At 44.6% G+C, this 15,531-nt stretch overlaps 1 protein-coding gene across 2 annotated transcripts in view; it reads left to right on the forward strand.

Moving 5' to 3' along the window:
- The window catches only part of DTX1 (deltex E3 ubiquitin ligase 1), a 64,314-nt gene that overhangs the window by 45,763 nt on the left and 3,020 nt on the right, over nt 1–15,531 (forward strand). For both annotated transcript variants that reach the window (XM_031948632.1, XM_031948633.1), the window contains exons 4-6: nt 11,482–11,543; nt 12,101–12,262; nt 12,551–12,612. In XM_031948632.1, coding sequence (XP_031804492.1) covers nt 11,482–11,543; nt 12,101–12,262; nt 12,551–12,612 — 286 coding nt within the window. The remainder of the gene's footprint in view (nt 1–11,481; nt 11,544–12,100; nt 12,263–12,550; nt 12,613–15,531) is intronic.

Genomic DNA, 15,531 nt, shown 5'->3' on the forward strand with positions numbered 1-15,531 from the left:
TAAAGAATATTTGGAAAGAGCCCTTAGATTAAAAATCAAAGGATCTGGTTCAAATCCCCCCTGTCACTTACTCACCCTTTTGCCCATATGATCTTGGGGAAATCATTTATACTCTCGGATCCTCAGTTTCTCTGTCTGTAAAATGAGACAGATGGACCAGATGATCCATTCCAGCTTATGAATCCTAAGACTTCTTCCACCCCCACAGTCTTTATTCTGGGACAATTTTGAGGGAACCAATCGATTACTTTGTGCTGGACGATGAGGATAAAAAGCAGCTGGCCTCTTACATGCTGGGAGGAATCATGGTGCTGTGAGAAACCTCGGGGTCTGGACTGAGGGTCAATGACTACTGATTAGTCAGGAAACTCACTCACATTTGGGTTAAAGAAGAAACTTTGCAAGTACAAAGTCAGATAATAGTTGGCCCAAAAAAAGATCTGAGCATTTTAGTGAAATCTAAGCTCAGGAATAATGCTTAGAATGTATAGAATGCTTTAAGATTTGCAAGAGTACTTGATGTATAGACATTATCTCATTTGATACTTACAACAGTCTTGGGGGAGGTAGGTGCTATTACTATTCCCATTTTACAGGCAAGGAAAGTGAGGCCTTCCAAGGTTAAGTGATGCTTTCATAGGCTATATAAGCTAGTAACTGAGAAGCTGAATTTGAAGTCGGATCTTCCTGACTCCAGTTCAGCACTCTATCCATTGCACCACCTAGCTGCCTGAGTCAATATTGTGATATGGCAGCACAAAGAGGTATATTGTCCAGAGTTAGGGAGGAATAATCCTACTGTATTCTGGTCTAGTCAGAAGGTTTGTGGTCAACCTGGAGGGCGTCCACAGCGGGGCATGAAGGGTCTTGGGCTCTTGTTGGGTGCTTTAGAGGGGACCCAGATGTGTTCAGGTTTGGTGATCCAGACAGCCTCTGAGTCCCTTCCAGGGTAGAGCTCCTGCTACTCCGAGACCCTCATGTCTTCCCAACTTGGCTCCAACTCTGACATCCTCATTCAATTTAACACAGGAAGGGAACGTATGTGAAAGGGACAGGGAAAAAATCAACAACCCGCCAGCGTGAGTTTGTGTCGCCATGAGTGGAGAAGAAGAGGTCATGGCATCTTGCTGATGACTCCCACTTCTTCTGGGTTGGTGGATTCCCCGGTCCTGGGCCCACGCAGCTGCATGGGGAGGAAGTTGTGAACAGACAAGCAGAACTGTGTGGTGAACCGAGGGGAACTGAGGGAAGTGAGCTCTTGCAGCCTTCCTTCCCCTCTCTTCCCCTCCACGCCACACCAGCTCATCTCCCATCCCCAATTACCACAAAGTTAAACCAGATCCATCACCCAGATGAGAGATACTTCCTACCCCTTTGTCTTTGTATCCTTTGGGGGTTAGGGTTGTGGGAAGTCCTCTCCCAAGGTTCAAGTGGGAGGGGCGCTGGTTCTTACCCAGTATGAGTAGGATGCAGGTCAGTAAGAATTAATTGGCTACTAACAGCAACATGAGACTAAGGACCAATGGTGGGCATAGCAGTCAGGTAAACAGTGGGACAAAGGAAACTTCGGACCTGACATGGTGATAGGATTTTAGGACTGTGATGTGAGGAGGACCTGAGTTCAAATCTAACTTCAGACACTTAACACCTCCTGGCTGACCCTGGGCAAATCACTTAATCCCAATTGCCTCAGCAAAAAAAAAAAAAAAAAAAAAAAAAAAAAAAAAAAAAAAAAAAGATTTTTAGGACTGAAGGAACCATGATGGCAAGGTTATAAAGATTATCAGGGAAACCCTCCCAGCAAGATATATATATATATATATATATATATATCACCAAGAGATCCAGAGCCAATCCCTGGGGTTAGCTCTAACACAAATGAGCTGTATGATGAGATGACATTTGCCTCTTGTCTATGGGTCTTAGTCATGATCACCTTGCCCTTACCTCTGTTACCTGGTAACATGCTGGCCTTTGACTGAATAACAAACATCTGGCTGGGAGGAGTTCCCTGATCCCACTCATTTCAGAGACCTTCTATCTAATCCAGCCATCTTTTCATTTTACACAGGAGAGATCTGAGGTCCAAAGAGAGAAACTGACTTCCCTAAAATCACACCAGGAGAGAGGTTAGACCAAAAGGATGGGCACAAGAGCATAGGACTTTAGGTAATTGGAGCCAGGAGACATCCTGAAAGCACCTACTCTAAGCTGTCCATTTTACAGATGAATAAATAGAGGCCCACCGAAAGTAACTTGCCCAGAGTCTCACACTTAAGTAGCAGAGCTAAGATTCAAACCAGATCCTCTATCGTCAGATTCAGTGTTCTTTCTGGGACCTCAAGCTTCCTTGGTATGACATGGGACCTGGCATCTGATCTTGAAATTGGGGACCATAAACTTGGAGAGGAGGGAGGTGTCAGGAATGGATAGAATTGCTGGAGGTTAGACTTCCAGTGGTAGAATAGAAGCCTATTCCTGGGGTGGGTCCAGTCAGAGCCATGTGGTTAGTTCTCATCATTGTAACATTCTACAAAGAAAGACAGAGACAGAGAGACAGAGAGAAAAAGACAAAGACACAGAGAGAAAGACAGAGACAGAGAAAGACAGAGAGACAGAGACAGAGAGACAGGGACAGAGACAGAGACACAGAGAGAAAGACACAGAGAGAAAGAGAGAGAGACAGAGAGAGAGACAGAGAAAGACAAAGAGACAGAGACAGAGATAGAGAGACAGGGACAGAGACAGAGACAGAGACAGAGACACACAGAGAGAAACAGAGACAGACATAAATCAGATGGTTTATCCCTTGAAATAAGGATGGGCTATCAGGCTCTGAGAACAGGTTCAGAACCATTGAAACTTCAAAATAATGGACAGTGCCAGGTCAATGTCCAGGATGATGAAGGGCCTCAAATCTTTGTCATATGAGACCCATTTGAAAGAACTGGGGATATTAAGTGGGGCAGGGAGAAAGGACAAAGTGATGGCTGCCTTCAAAGATTTGAGAGGCAGTTGTGGAGAAGAGGGATTATTAGTCTTGGATTTAGCCCCAAAGGACAGTGGTCCCAGGTACTGGCTTGTGGCAGCCTCAGCTGCTCCGGGCTGAAGATATCTCTCCAACCCATCTCTGTATCCTTCCTTCTTCTCTCCAATTTTGGTGCTGATCAGCCTGTATCTTGGTCTGTAGTGGATGGAAGATGCAAAGATATAAATACTGGCTTGTTCAAAAAACTCTCCTAAGAGTCAGAGCCATGGCAAAGTCCATTAAACCACTTGAAGGAAGGGTGGGATTAGTTCCCCTCCTTCTCCCTGGGGGTCTTTGAGCAATGACCAAATGTGGTAGAGTGGATATGGGTTGGACAAGATAATCTCAGAGATGCCTTCCACCTCTGAGATTCTGTGACTGAGTTAATCAATGAGCAAACACTTATTAAGCACCGACTGTATGCCCGGTTTGGGGCTAGTCCATGAGAATGCAAAGAAACAGCACTCTCTGAATGTAAGAGCCTTATACTCCAATGGCAGCATCAACATGTGAATAAATAGGTGAATTAATAAATGAGATACTGAAGAGAGTAACTGGGGCTTCTTGCCTCTAGAAATCAATAGCAATCTTTGGAAATGATGAGTGTTAAATCAATTAACATGCATTTATTAAGTGCCTACTATGTGCCAGGTGCTATAGAAAATACTGGTGATACAAAGAAGTCAACAAGCATTTATTAAGTGCCTACTGTGTGCCAGGCACTGTGTAAACACTAGTTGTACAAAGAAAAGCAAAAGAAAGTCCCCATTCAGGCAACATAGTACGGTGAATAAAGTGTTGGGTTGTGGAGTAGGAGAACCTGAATTTGAATTTGAGGAAGAGGCCTCACTGTTTCTGTAATATTGGGCAAGGCACCTAATCTCCTTTAGTCTCAGTTTCCTCCTTTGTAAAATGAGGGAGTTAGGCTGGACGGTCTCCAAGCTTCCTTCCAATGCTCAATTTATAAATTATAATTAATAGTTATAATAGAATTCATACATAATGTCTAAAAGGAATGTTCTTAGGAAAATCAGAGCACACTTCTAGAATGCCCACACAGAACATCCTAGAATCAGGAGGAGCAGAGTTCAAATGTAGCCTTAGATGCTTACTAGCTGTGTGACCTTGGACAAGTCATGTAACCCCTATCAACTAGACCAGAATCAGCTGTCGGTGGCCAAAGCCAAAAAAATAAACCAGAGACAAGAGAATCAGGACACGAACAAAAATTTAATTAACTTCAGAGTGATGTTTGCAAATGGAAGCCCTCCCTTCTAAGAAAGAGGGCTTAACATGCTTGGCCAAAAGCAGGTCTTATATACCACAAGTGGACAGGATTATGACATAATTGTTTCTAGGTCTTGAGTTACTGTTTGCACTTTCCTGTGGGAACACAATTATCTCAAATCTTTGGGGCCGTGGCCACCATCGGGGCACCTCACCAGAGTTCTGTAATGGGAGCGGGAGTGGATACCTGTCAGTGACAAGGACCAGGGATTATGAACATGTGATGGATGGTCCTGAGAAACAGGGAGAGCTAAATCCCTCAGTGAACACCTGGTGCTAGTCCAAGCGATACACTTCGCCAGAGAGTGATATCATCCTGAGTGCAAAGGATTATTGTTATGCCAAGCTTAGAACACAGCCTGCTTACTGAGCTTTGGCTCTTGGGAACGGGGTATCTCCAAATTAGTTCAACAACTTGATTGTCTTTAAAAATAATAATAATAATAATCCAGATGCTGTTTTCCGGGAGGAGTCGGGATTCTGACTGGGACAAGTTTAGGTGGGGGCAAGAAGAAGCCCAGGTTCCATTTCAAGGAAGGGAAAGCAATTTCTGGACCGATTCACTGGCGAGAAGGGGACAAAGGCTTATAGGAAAGGAAGTTGGACAGAACTGGGGTTTTTCTAGATCCCCACCCCCATCTTCAAGAAGCAATGATTGGAGTATCTAGTAGGAAGGGCCAGCTCAGTGAGTCAGAGGAAGTCATTGAAGTACCCGAATCAAAAATTCTGAGACACAGTAGGTAGTCAACAGATAAAACAATTTTTTTGCTTTTTTACTGTAATTCAAGAAGGAAAGAGAGAGGGGGAAGGGAGGGGGAGAGAGAAAAAAAGAAGGGAGGGAGAGAGAGAAAGAAGAGAGAGGGAGGGGGAGAAACTGAGAGAGACCAAGACAGAAAGAAAAAGGGAGGGATACAGAGACAGAGAGAGATAGAGAGACAGAAAGGGAGGGAGAAAGGGAAAGAGGGAGATAAGAGAGGAGACAAGAGGAGAAGAAAGGGAAGAACAGAAGAGGAAAGGAGAGGAGAGGAGAGGAGAGGAGAGGGGAGGGGAGGTGATGTAAAGAGTCAGAAACAGAGAGAGGTCTAAATACAAAGTCAACTAGATTTTACTATAAAGTGTCTTTGAGGGAGAGGGAGAGAAGAAGCATTTATTAAGTGTCTGTTATATGCCAGGCACCATCCTAAACCTTTCACAAATATTATTTCATTTGATATTCATAACAATCTTGGGAGATAGGTGCTATTTTACCTCCATTTTATAGTTGGATTCACTGAGGTGAATGCATCACCTAGCTGGCTAATTTACACAATTTAGAGAATTTGTTTAATTTACAGAAAAGCATCAAAATCAAAGGAAATACTTGCTCGGTTCTGATTGATTATATTAATAAGATACAAAGATTCATGGGGAAAAAAGGAGAACAATCTTATAGTTAAACATCTGCCAATAAAAAGCAAACAAACAAATGTGTGGAACAGTTAATTCTAGGAATCTGTTCAAAAAGGATACAGGGTAGAGAAGGATTTCAGACAAGGGTTGTCCTATTTGTTTTCCCAGCAAACAATAGCAGTCCCTGATGGCTTAAGACCATGATGGAGTTACTTAGGTTCTGAGTCAGCTCAATGTCCATGTGATCACCTAAAAGATAGCAGAAACACTCTCTGGATGGCGGTATGGTACAGTGAAAACATTGCTAAATTTGGAGTTAAGAAGATGTGTGTTTAAATTCTAGTTCAGCCATTACCTGTGGTGACCTGGGGCAGTTATGTAATCACTTTGGGCCTCAGTTTCCCCATCTGTAAAATGAAGGCACTGGATCACATGGGTTTCCAATTCTAGAGAATTGGAATGGGCTTTCCTATAGTGTGTATCATGTGGGAAAACGGTCCCTCAAAGCAGGCAGATGTAGGAGCTCTAGAGATGGTCCCTATGATGACTTGTTGGCAGCAAAGGTCATACACAAATAGCACACACAATCATCAATCCCAAGGTTCACTCCCCTGTCTTATTAAAAAGGAAACCATCTAATTAATTAGCCAATTAAAATTACTGATGAACTCTTATCTCAGACAGTTGGTGACTCTAATTGAGGCTAGGAGTGGTACACTCTGTACTCTGTTCATGGGACAGAGATATCCTGCATCTAAGGCTGGAAGGGACCCCAGAGAACCAGATGAGGAAACTGAGGCCCAGAAATGGGAAGTTATCACTCCAAATTCTCTGCCAGAGCCCAGGATTTGACCCTTTACAGGCACATTAGCTCCAGTCCAGTCCACTACATCACATTATGTCTCTATCATGAACAAGCTGCTGAGAAGTTTCATTTAAAAACAATTCCTCCCAAGGTTACCATGACCTGATAAAGCAACTTAAAATCCACCTTAAATATTCTTATGTCCTCCAACACCTAGACCGGTGGTTGTTGAACTCACTATCATAAAGAACTGATACTGTGGTCAGAACCCTGGTGGTGATATCTCCATTGGCTACAAGGAGGTCTCAAGACTCAGTTCTTGACCTTGCTCTTAAGGAGCTCATCAAGTTCCATGCATATAGATGTCGTGGGTTAACAAACATTTATTAAGCACCTGCTGTGTACCAGATACTGTACTATGTCCTGGGGATACAAAGAAAGGCAAAAAACATTTTAAAATAAACAGGGAGCAGACTAGTGAAGCTGGAAAAGACTAAGAAAGGAGATAACTTCAAGTAATTGTGGAGCTGTCCAGCAAAAGTGGGATTAGCCTAGTTTGGCCCCAGAAGGCAGGTCTAGGATTAGAGCGGGTACTGAGGAGAGCGGCAAAATGTCTGGCTTCCTGTCAGGAGAAAACATTCTGCTACGATTCATCCAAAATGCCACAAGCTTCAAGCAAAGGCTCGATGTCTCTTTGAAGGAATGATGGACATTCTGGGTTCAATAGAACTAGGTGACCTCTTATATCAGAAAGAGCCGTAGCTCAGGAAAACTTGGGTTCAAATCCCATCTCAGACTCTCCTGGACAAGTCACTCAACTTCCCCTTGCCTCAGTTTCCTCACCTACAAAATGAAGTTGGTAACATCTAAGGTCTCCTCCAACTCTGAATCAATGATCATTAGAGGTTTTTATTTCATAACGAGGCTCTAACATTTACTACCTAGTGATGTTGAGCAAGTCATTAAAATCCTAGGTCCTCAATTTCCTCAATTGTCAAGTGAAAAGATTGGACTAGATAGCCTTTGAAGTCCCCTCTAAAATAAGGGGGTAGGAGGAGAAGATGCCTTCTTCAATCCATCATCCTCTGGAGCTTTTGACATTGCATGGGTGCTAGCCTTCAGGGGGACAGCCAATAGAGCAGAGAAATGTTTTTCACCCAGTCTGTGAGATTATTGGAATGGGGTTCTCCATTTGCTCTAGGAAATTTTCTATAGTGGTTCAGATCGGCCACCGTTCCAGTCCTTTACAGCATTCAGAGTGGATTGGGGGCCCTGAAAAGGGAAATGAGCTTACACACAGCCAGCAGAAGCATTTAAAGCTGAACTTGAACCCACATCGCCCTGAATCCAAGACAGATTCTCTATCTACCATTGTCACTCAGAAGGGAGATGAAGAGAGAGATCATTTATTTTATAACATCCTCCTTCTAGGAGTCATAGACTTGTCTCTGAAAGGGATGCTAGAAGCCAGCGTCTTTCTCATTTTATAGGGAAGAGATAAAGTGTCTTCCCCAATATCACCTCCATGCTACCTCTTGTTCGAATTAAATGGCCTTTGACGTCTTTTGCAACTCTAGGATTCTGGGATGGAGAGAGTGAGTCCCCTTAACCCAGAACAGCTTTCCCCATAAGTCCAATTGGGTCGGACCCCCCTCCATGAATCCCCTCTGTGCCAACAGAGGACCTGAATCAGGAGACAGGGCAAGAGCTGCCATTGCTGCTGGGCTCAGGGATGGAGTCTGGCTTCTTTGTTCCATTTTATTTCTTATTGTTCGCTTTGCCTACCTGATGTTGCTGGACTCAGGCTAACAACAGCATTGGGGGAAGGGGAGACGGTCACACAAACAGCCTCAGATTCATTCGTGGTCACAGAGTCTGGTCTAAATGGAGAGTGGACTGAGTTCCACAGAATGGAAGCAGGCAGGATGGTCAGGCTGTGTGAAATCAGGCCAGGGAAGGGAGAGGGACAGTGGAGGAGGTGTGTGGGTGCCTATCAGGGCCTCAGATAAATATGTAATATCACTGGTCGAGGTAATTCCTTCTGCCAACGTGATTTCAGCTTATATTCTTTTTTAAAAATAGCTTTTTATTTTTCCAAATCCATGCAAAGATAGTTTTCAACATTCACCCTTGCAAAACGTTGGGTTCCAAATTTTTCTCCCTCTCTTCTCCCCCTTCTCCTTACCTAGACAACAAGTAATTCAATATAGGTTAGACCTGGGCATTTCTTCTAACCATATTTCCACATTCATCATACCGTGCAAGAAAAATCAGATCAAAAGGGGAGAATTAAGAAATAAAAAACAAACGAGCAAACAACAAAAAAGGTGAAAATACTAGGTGGTGATTCACATTCAGCCCCATAGTCCCCTCTCTGGTTACCTCTAATCTCCTCCCTCTGTCTCTGCCTCTCTTTATCTCTTTCTGTCTCTATCTCTCTTCTCTGTCTCTGTCTCTCTTTGTCTTTTCTCTGTCTCTCTCTCTCTTTTTGTCTTTGTCTTTGTGTCTCTCTCTAGGTCTTTCTGTCTTTGTGTCTCTGTCTCTATGTCTCTTTCTCTGTGTGTCTCTGTCTCTCTATCTCTGTCTCTGTGTCTCTTTCTGTGTGTGACTCTGTCTCTCTTTCTCTCTCTGTCACTGTGTCTGTCTCCTCTGTCTCTGTGTCTTTCTCTGTGTGTGTCTCTCTCTGTCTGTTTCCTCTGTCTCTGTGTCTTTTTGTGTGTGTGTTTCTGTCTCTCTGTCTCTGTCTGTCTTGATTTCTCTCTGTCTCCTCTGTCTCTCAGTCTTTGTCTGTCTCTGTGTGTGTGTCTCTTTCTGTGTGTCTCGTCTGTATCTCTGTCTCTGTCTTTGTTTTGGTTTCTCTCTGTCTCTTCTGTCTTTCTGTCTTTCTCTGTCTCTTGGTGTCTCTCTGTCTCTCCATGTCCCTGTCTGTCTTTGTCTCTATCTCTCTGTCTCTCTCTTTGTGTCTCTGTCTGTCTTTGTGTCTCTCTTTGTGTCTGTCTGTCTTTCCCCTCCCCTATCCCACTTTCCTCTCTCTCAGAATGGGATCATGCCTCTGGATGTTTCTTTGTGTGCCGGTGTGTGGTCAGTGTGTGTGACTCGGAGTCCCTGCCCACTTCTTTCTCTGTGACTCCTGTTTTTTGCGTTGGCTGACAGCGTGGCATTTATGCACCTGTGTATCAGCAGCATGAGGTCTGCTCTCTCAGAGGGGTGTGTGTGTGAGTGTGTGTGTGGGGGGGGGAGGTTCTGGGCAGCCCTGAAAGCCCAGTTCTTCCCCAGCCTGGAGTCCCAGGCTTAGCAAGGGGCCCCTGTGAGGGTTTGTGTTCCCCGGTGCCTGTGTGTGTTTGCCTTGCGCGTGTGTTTGTGTTGTTCCACGGAGAAGCATGTTTGCCTGCTGCAGGAGACCTGACTGCTGGCCTGCCAGGGGGACCATCTGCTTGGAGAGGCCCCCTCGGAGCGGTTCTTCTGGGCTGCTTTCGGGCCGGGCAGGAGGCCAGGGCAGGATCTGCTGAATTACAGCAGTTTCCCTTTCCTCCCTAACCCAGCCTGGCATGGCAGAGGCCAGGAGCCTGCCCACTCACCTAAAGCCCAAGGGGAAGTTGGGCAAGCCTGATACCCTCCCCCACCCCGGCCTTCCATCTAGCACTCTCGTGCCCCAGTCCCTGTCTATCTGTCTGCCTGCCTCGTGCCCACCATAGCTGAGCCCGGGAGCCAGAATTCTCAACCTTAAGGCTGTCTGGTGAGATCTGTGAACCCCCATAACCTTTACTGGTCCTTCTAGATGGAAATGGGTGATTCTTTGCCCTGGAAGGCTCCTTTGGGATCTTTACTTAAGCTCCACCCCCATGTCTTTTTGGCTCAGTGAATATAATGTTTATATTACCAGCCTCACCAGGCAGGTGAGAACATTGCTTTGGAAGCGTCAAAGCACCATAGAAACGTGAGACATCGTCATAGAGAGGCAGGCAGCGTGTTAATAATAAATACAATGTTAATAATAAATATAACTAGCATTTTTATGGGGCTTTGAGATTTGCAAAGTGCTTTACCGATATTATTCTCTTTGGGTACCTCTCAATAACTTTGGGAGATATATGTTACTATTATCTCCATTTTCCAGATGAGCAAACTGAGGCAGGCAGCGATCAAGTCCAGGGACGCACAGCCCACACATGCGTTAGGTTGTTTTGCAATCAGGTCTTCCTGCCTTAGGTCCAGGTATACATTGCGCCAGCCGGCTGGTAACTGATACCAGGCCCTCCGTGGGAGAGGGAGAAAACAATAAGAGACTATGTAGTCACCCAAAGGTAAAAACACTAATGGCCTGTGTGGGAGAGATAGTTGCTCATGTTCTGGATGAAAGGACCAAGAAAGTGGCTTCCCAGGCCGGAACCGAAACTAGGACCTCCAGGAACAATAGGGCCCTTCTCCAGGAGCTAGGGAAAAGCTTAAGCTATTATTTCACTCCATCCATCTTTAGCTCCCCACCCCAGGGGAAAATGGTCATATTATATTCCCTAGGAAAAACACAAGAGCTAGAAGATCCTTTAGACCATAGAACATAGAACGTCAGTGCTGGGAGGAACCCTGGAATATAGATTATCAGAGCTGGGAGGAGTCTTAAAACAGGGGATGTCAGAGGTAGGAGGGGCCTTAGAACAGGGGATACTGGGAGGAGCCTTAGAATAGGGGATGTCAGAGCTGGAAGGGACCTTAGAACAGGGGATGTCAGAGCTGAGAGGAGCCTAAGGACATAGAATGTTAAATTCTCGGAGCAAAAAATGTCCCAGTTTAATGTTGCTTTGGAGATTGCCTAGTCTAGTGCCACCATTTTACAGCGCACAGCATTGAAAGTCAGAGTGGGGTACCCAAGATCATACAACCAGGGAGTGAGTAGAGGCTCAGGTTGAATTGCCATATCTGGTTTGTGAGTGTCAGAGGGAAATCTCATCTCCCTCTCCCCTCCTTCCTCCAGGGTCCCAGCGCTCCCTGTGAAGAATCTGAATGGCACAGGACCTGTGCACCCAGCTTTGGCAGGTAAGATATCTCCTTCTAACCCTAATTCCTTCTAACTTGGTTTAGGCACTTTAGGTACACACACACACACACACACACACACACACACACACTCACACACTCACACTCACTTACACACTCACACTCACACACACACTCACACTCACTCTCACACGCACTCATACTCACACACACTCACACTCACTCACACACACTTACACTCGCACACACACACACACACAATCACTCCCACAAGTGCACATACCCATCCATTATTGCAAACATCTTTATGCTCACCCAGATACAGGCAGATAAACACACCTGGTACCCTCACCCAGACAGATGTGCCCAGATACATCCCCGAGGGGGATGGCTGAGGTTCTAGAGCTATGGAAAAAAGGAGAATCAGATTAGTCGGGAGAAGGGGAGATGAATGGGGCTCCATGGCTAGGAGGAACAATGACCATCTCAACCGCTCCTAATTCAGAGCCAGAAAGAGAGGGTTTGGGGAGGAGAGCGGAGCTCCACAGCACCTCTCCCTGGCTGACTCCACTTTCGTTGCTGCATCTGCTCCCTAGGGATGACGGGAATCTTGATGTGTGCAGCAGGGCTGCCGGTCTGCCTGACCCGGGCTCCCAAACCCATCCTACACCCACCTCCCATTAATAAAAGTGACATCAAACCTGTGCCCGGGATCCCAGGCATCTGTCGGAAAACCAAGAAGAAACATCTGAAAAAGAGTATGGCTGGACCTTCTTGTCTCCTCCCCAGAATTAAACTTTCTTCCCAATTTACTCTCCCCCTCCACTCTCCTTTCAGTCATGGATTCCTCTGCTCCCAAGAACTTGGGAAGCCTCTCGGGGTGGGATGTGGGATGTGGGGTCCTGGGGAAGGGGTTCCTGAGGGATTCAGCTTGGAGGAGGTTCTCACCTGAAGGACTTGGTGACCCTGGAGGTGGGGGAGGAAGGAGTGAAGGGGACTCGTGACCCGGGCCCAGCCCCACCCCTGTCTCCCCTGCTTCCCCATAGGTAAGAATCCTGAGGATGTGGTTCGAAGATACATGCAGAAGGTGAAGAATCCACCTGATGAGGTAAAACCAGAGGCAAAACCCGTGAGGTGGGATGCTTGGCCATTGCCCGTCTTGTGGGCCATGTCCGGACCTGAGTCTGAGATGGAGCAAGGGTCTCTTCTGGATCCAAGCTTTCCCAGCTTGGAGAGGGAGGCAGAGCCCCCCGAACCTCAGCATGGGGCTCTCTGGGACTAAGGGTATGGGTGGGAGAGAGCCTGAGCCTGAGCCATTCAGAGAAGGGAGGTTTGGATCCAGGAAGGAGGAAGGAGAGCAGGACACATTGAGGAAGCTCACGTTCTATAGAGAGAGACGTAACCTGCTGCGAAAACAGTGTTTAGTTTAGACTTTTGTCCTATGAGGAGTCTTCTCTAATAAAACAGCTCACCATAGGCTCTGCAACTTCTAGTTTAGGGGATAGTGGGTACAAAACCTATTCCTCAGTAATGTTTGGGGGTGGGGATGCTAGCAGAGATCAGAAGGGGTTTCACTGAGAAAGAAGGATTAAAGCTGAGTTTGGGGGATTTCAGGGATTCTAAGAGGCAGAGATAAGGAGGGCCTGACAAGCATGAGGGACAGCTTGGGCAAAGATCTGGAGAAGGGAGATGGAGTGTCATATGTGAGTGATAAGAAGAAGGGGAAGGGACATAATGTCTAATAAAACTGGGGAGATAATTATTCAATCAACAAGCATGTATTAAGGAAAGACGACGTATCAGGAATTGTGTTAAGAATTAGGAATACAACTTATATTGTATTTAATTTATACTTTAACATATTTAACATGTATTGATCAACCTGCCATCTGGGGGGTGGAGAGGAGGGGAAAAATTGGAACAAAAGGTTTGGCAATTGTCAATGCTGTAAAATTACCCATGCATATAAATTGTAAATAAAAGGCTATAATAAAAAAAAGTGCAGTAGAAGAAAAGTTGGGAAAACTTGAAAAAGTAATAAAATATTTTTTAATAACAAAAAAAAAAAGAACTAGGAATACAGGAACAGCTAGATGGCACAGTGGATAGAGCACTGGCCCTGCAGTCAGAAGGACCCGAGTTCAAATCCGAGCTCAGACACTTAATATTTCCTAGCTGTGTGACACTGGGCAAGTTGACCCCAATTGCCTCAGAAAAAAAAGAACTAGTGAATACAGTGAAAGATAAAATCCAGTCCCTGCATACAAGGAGTTTCCATTCTAATGAGGTGAACAAGATTTAATAATTAAGTCCATACATGTTGGTATATATAAATATATATACACCTCCTATAGAAAAAGCTTCCTATGGAAGAAATTATTTGAGTTACCTCTTAAAGGAGGCCAGGGATACTTAGTCATTTCAGGCATGAGAAAAATTCAGTGCAAAAAACACATAAATGGGAGGTGGAGAGTCAAGGGCAAAACCAGCAAGCAGTCTGGTGCAACTGGATAGAAGACTTCCTGGAAGGGAGTAAAGTATAAGAAAACTGGAAAAGTAAATAGAGGCCAAGTTACAAGTGTCAGAAAAATTTATATTTGATTTTTGACATCAGATTGAAGGACTTCAAATATTAAACAGAGGAACTGCTCTTTGATCCTGGAGATAACAAGGAGCCACAAGTTATTGAGCAGGGGAGTGACATGGTCAGATCTGTGCTTTAGAAACATCACTTTTAAGTGCCTACTACATGTACAATTCTGTGGATGCAAAGAGAGAGAAAATACAAATGAGCTTGCTCTCAAGAAGCTTATAGTCTAAAGAGTGTGTTGTGGAGTATGGAAGAAGATACTTACACAAGTAACCAAAGACAAGGGAAGGGGTTAAGTAAAATGGATAGCTCCAAACAAAGATGTAGGAAAAGTTGGAAGAAAGAGATCCTTTACATCTGGGGGAAATGTTAAAGGTACTAGAGGTTCCACAAAGGAAGTAGCATCCGAGTTGGATCAGAGAGATCTGTTCTCAAGATTTGGGAGGGAGGAGACAGCAAAAGCACAAAAATGAGAGAAGGTGAGATAGGATTAGAGTACAGAAGATAATCCAGTCTGCTGGAGCAAAGAGTATGTCCAGGAAAGTAGCATGAAGCAAAATCTGGAGCCAGATTTTAGAGATCTTGAATACCAATCAGGAGTTCACACTTTTTGTCCAGGTAACAGGGAGCCATAGAAGGTTTTTGAGCAAAGGAATAATGATTATGGCAGTGATTTAAGATTATTTATCCTTAGTTGGGGATGAATTGGAAAGGGGAGTCCAGTTAAGAAGCTATTATAATAATTCAAGCAAGCAGTGATGGGAGCCTAAACTAGGTCAGTGATAGTTGGAAGAGAGCAGAAGGGGCAGATGTTTAAAAAATATTGAGGATGAAATTCACGGGATTTGTCAACCGATTAGAGCAGGAGACCGACAAGGAAATATAAATAATCAATGAATTATGAATGAAATGAATCGTAGACCTCAGCATTGGAAAGAAAATTGAATTTGGGCTGATTCACTTAATTCTGAGTCTCAGTTTCCATCAGCTCTAAAATGAAGGGATTGGACTAGATTATCCTTAAGGGATTCTTCTAAGCTTTCAATATACAATTCTATGAAAGACTCTAGTATAGAAACCATAGCACTGTTCCTTTTGGAGGGCCCACAGAGGTTGTATAATTTAACAGATGTCCCCCAATGAAACATCACTGGAGAGAAGTTCACCTCCTCAATCCTTTGCTCAGAGACACATTGTGGCATAGTGTATAGAGAGGCATGTTGAATCAGGAAGAGCTGGGTTCAAGTTCTACCATCTGGATTCTCCTGGAAAGTCTTAATGTTCCAGGAAACTCTCAAAGATTATAAATTATTGAACAGTTGCCAGTTTGCTTTGAGGAAGGGGAGAGAAGAGAAAGAGAGAGAGAAAGGAGAGACAGAAGGAGAAAGCCAAGGGGAGAGAGAAGAAAGAGAGAGAGAAAGGAGAGACAGAAAGAGA

Source organism: Sarcophilus harrisii, chromosome 1 (genome assembly GCF_902635505.1).
Source record: "Sarcophilus harrisii chromosome 1, mSarHar1.11, whole genome shotgun sequence".
Lineage (NCBI taxonomy): Eukaryota > Metazoa > Chordata > Mammalia > Dasyuromorphia > Dasyuridae > Sarcophilus > Sarcophilus harrisii.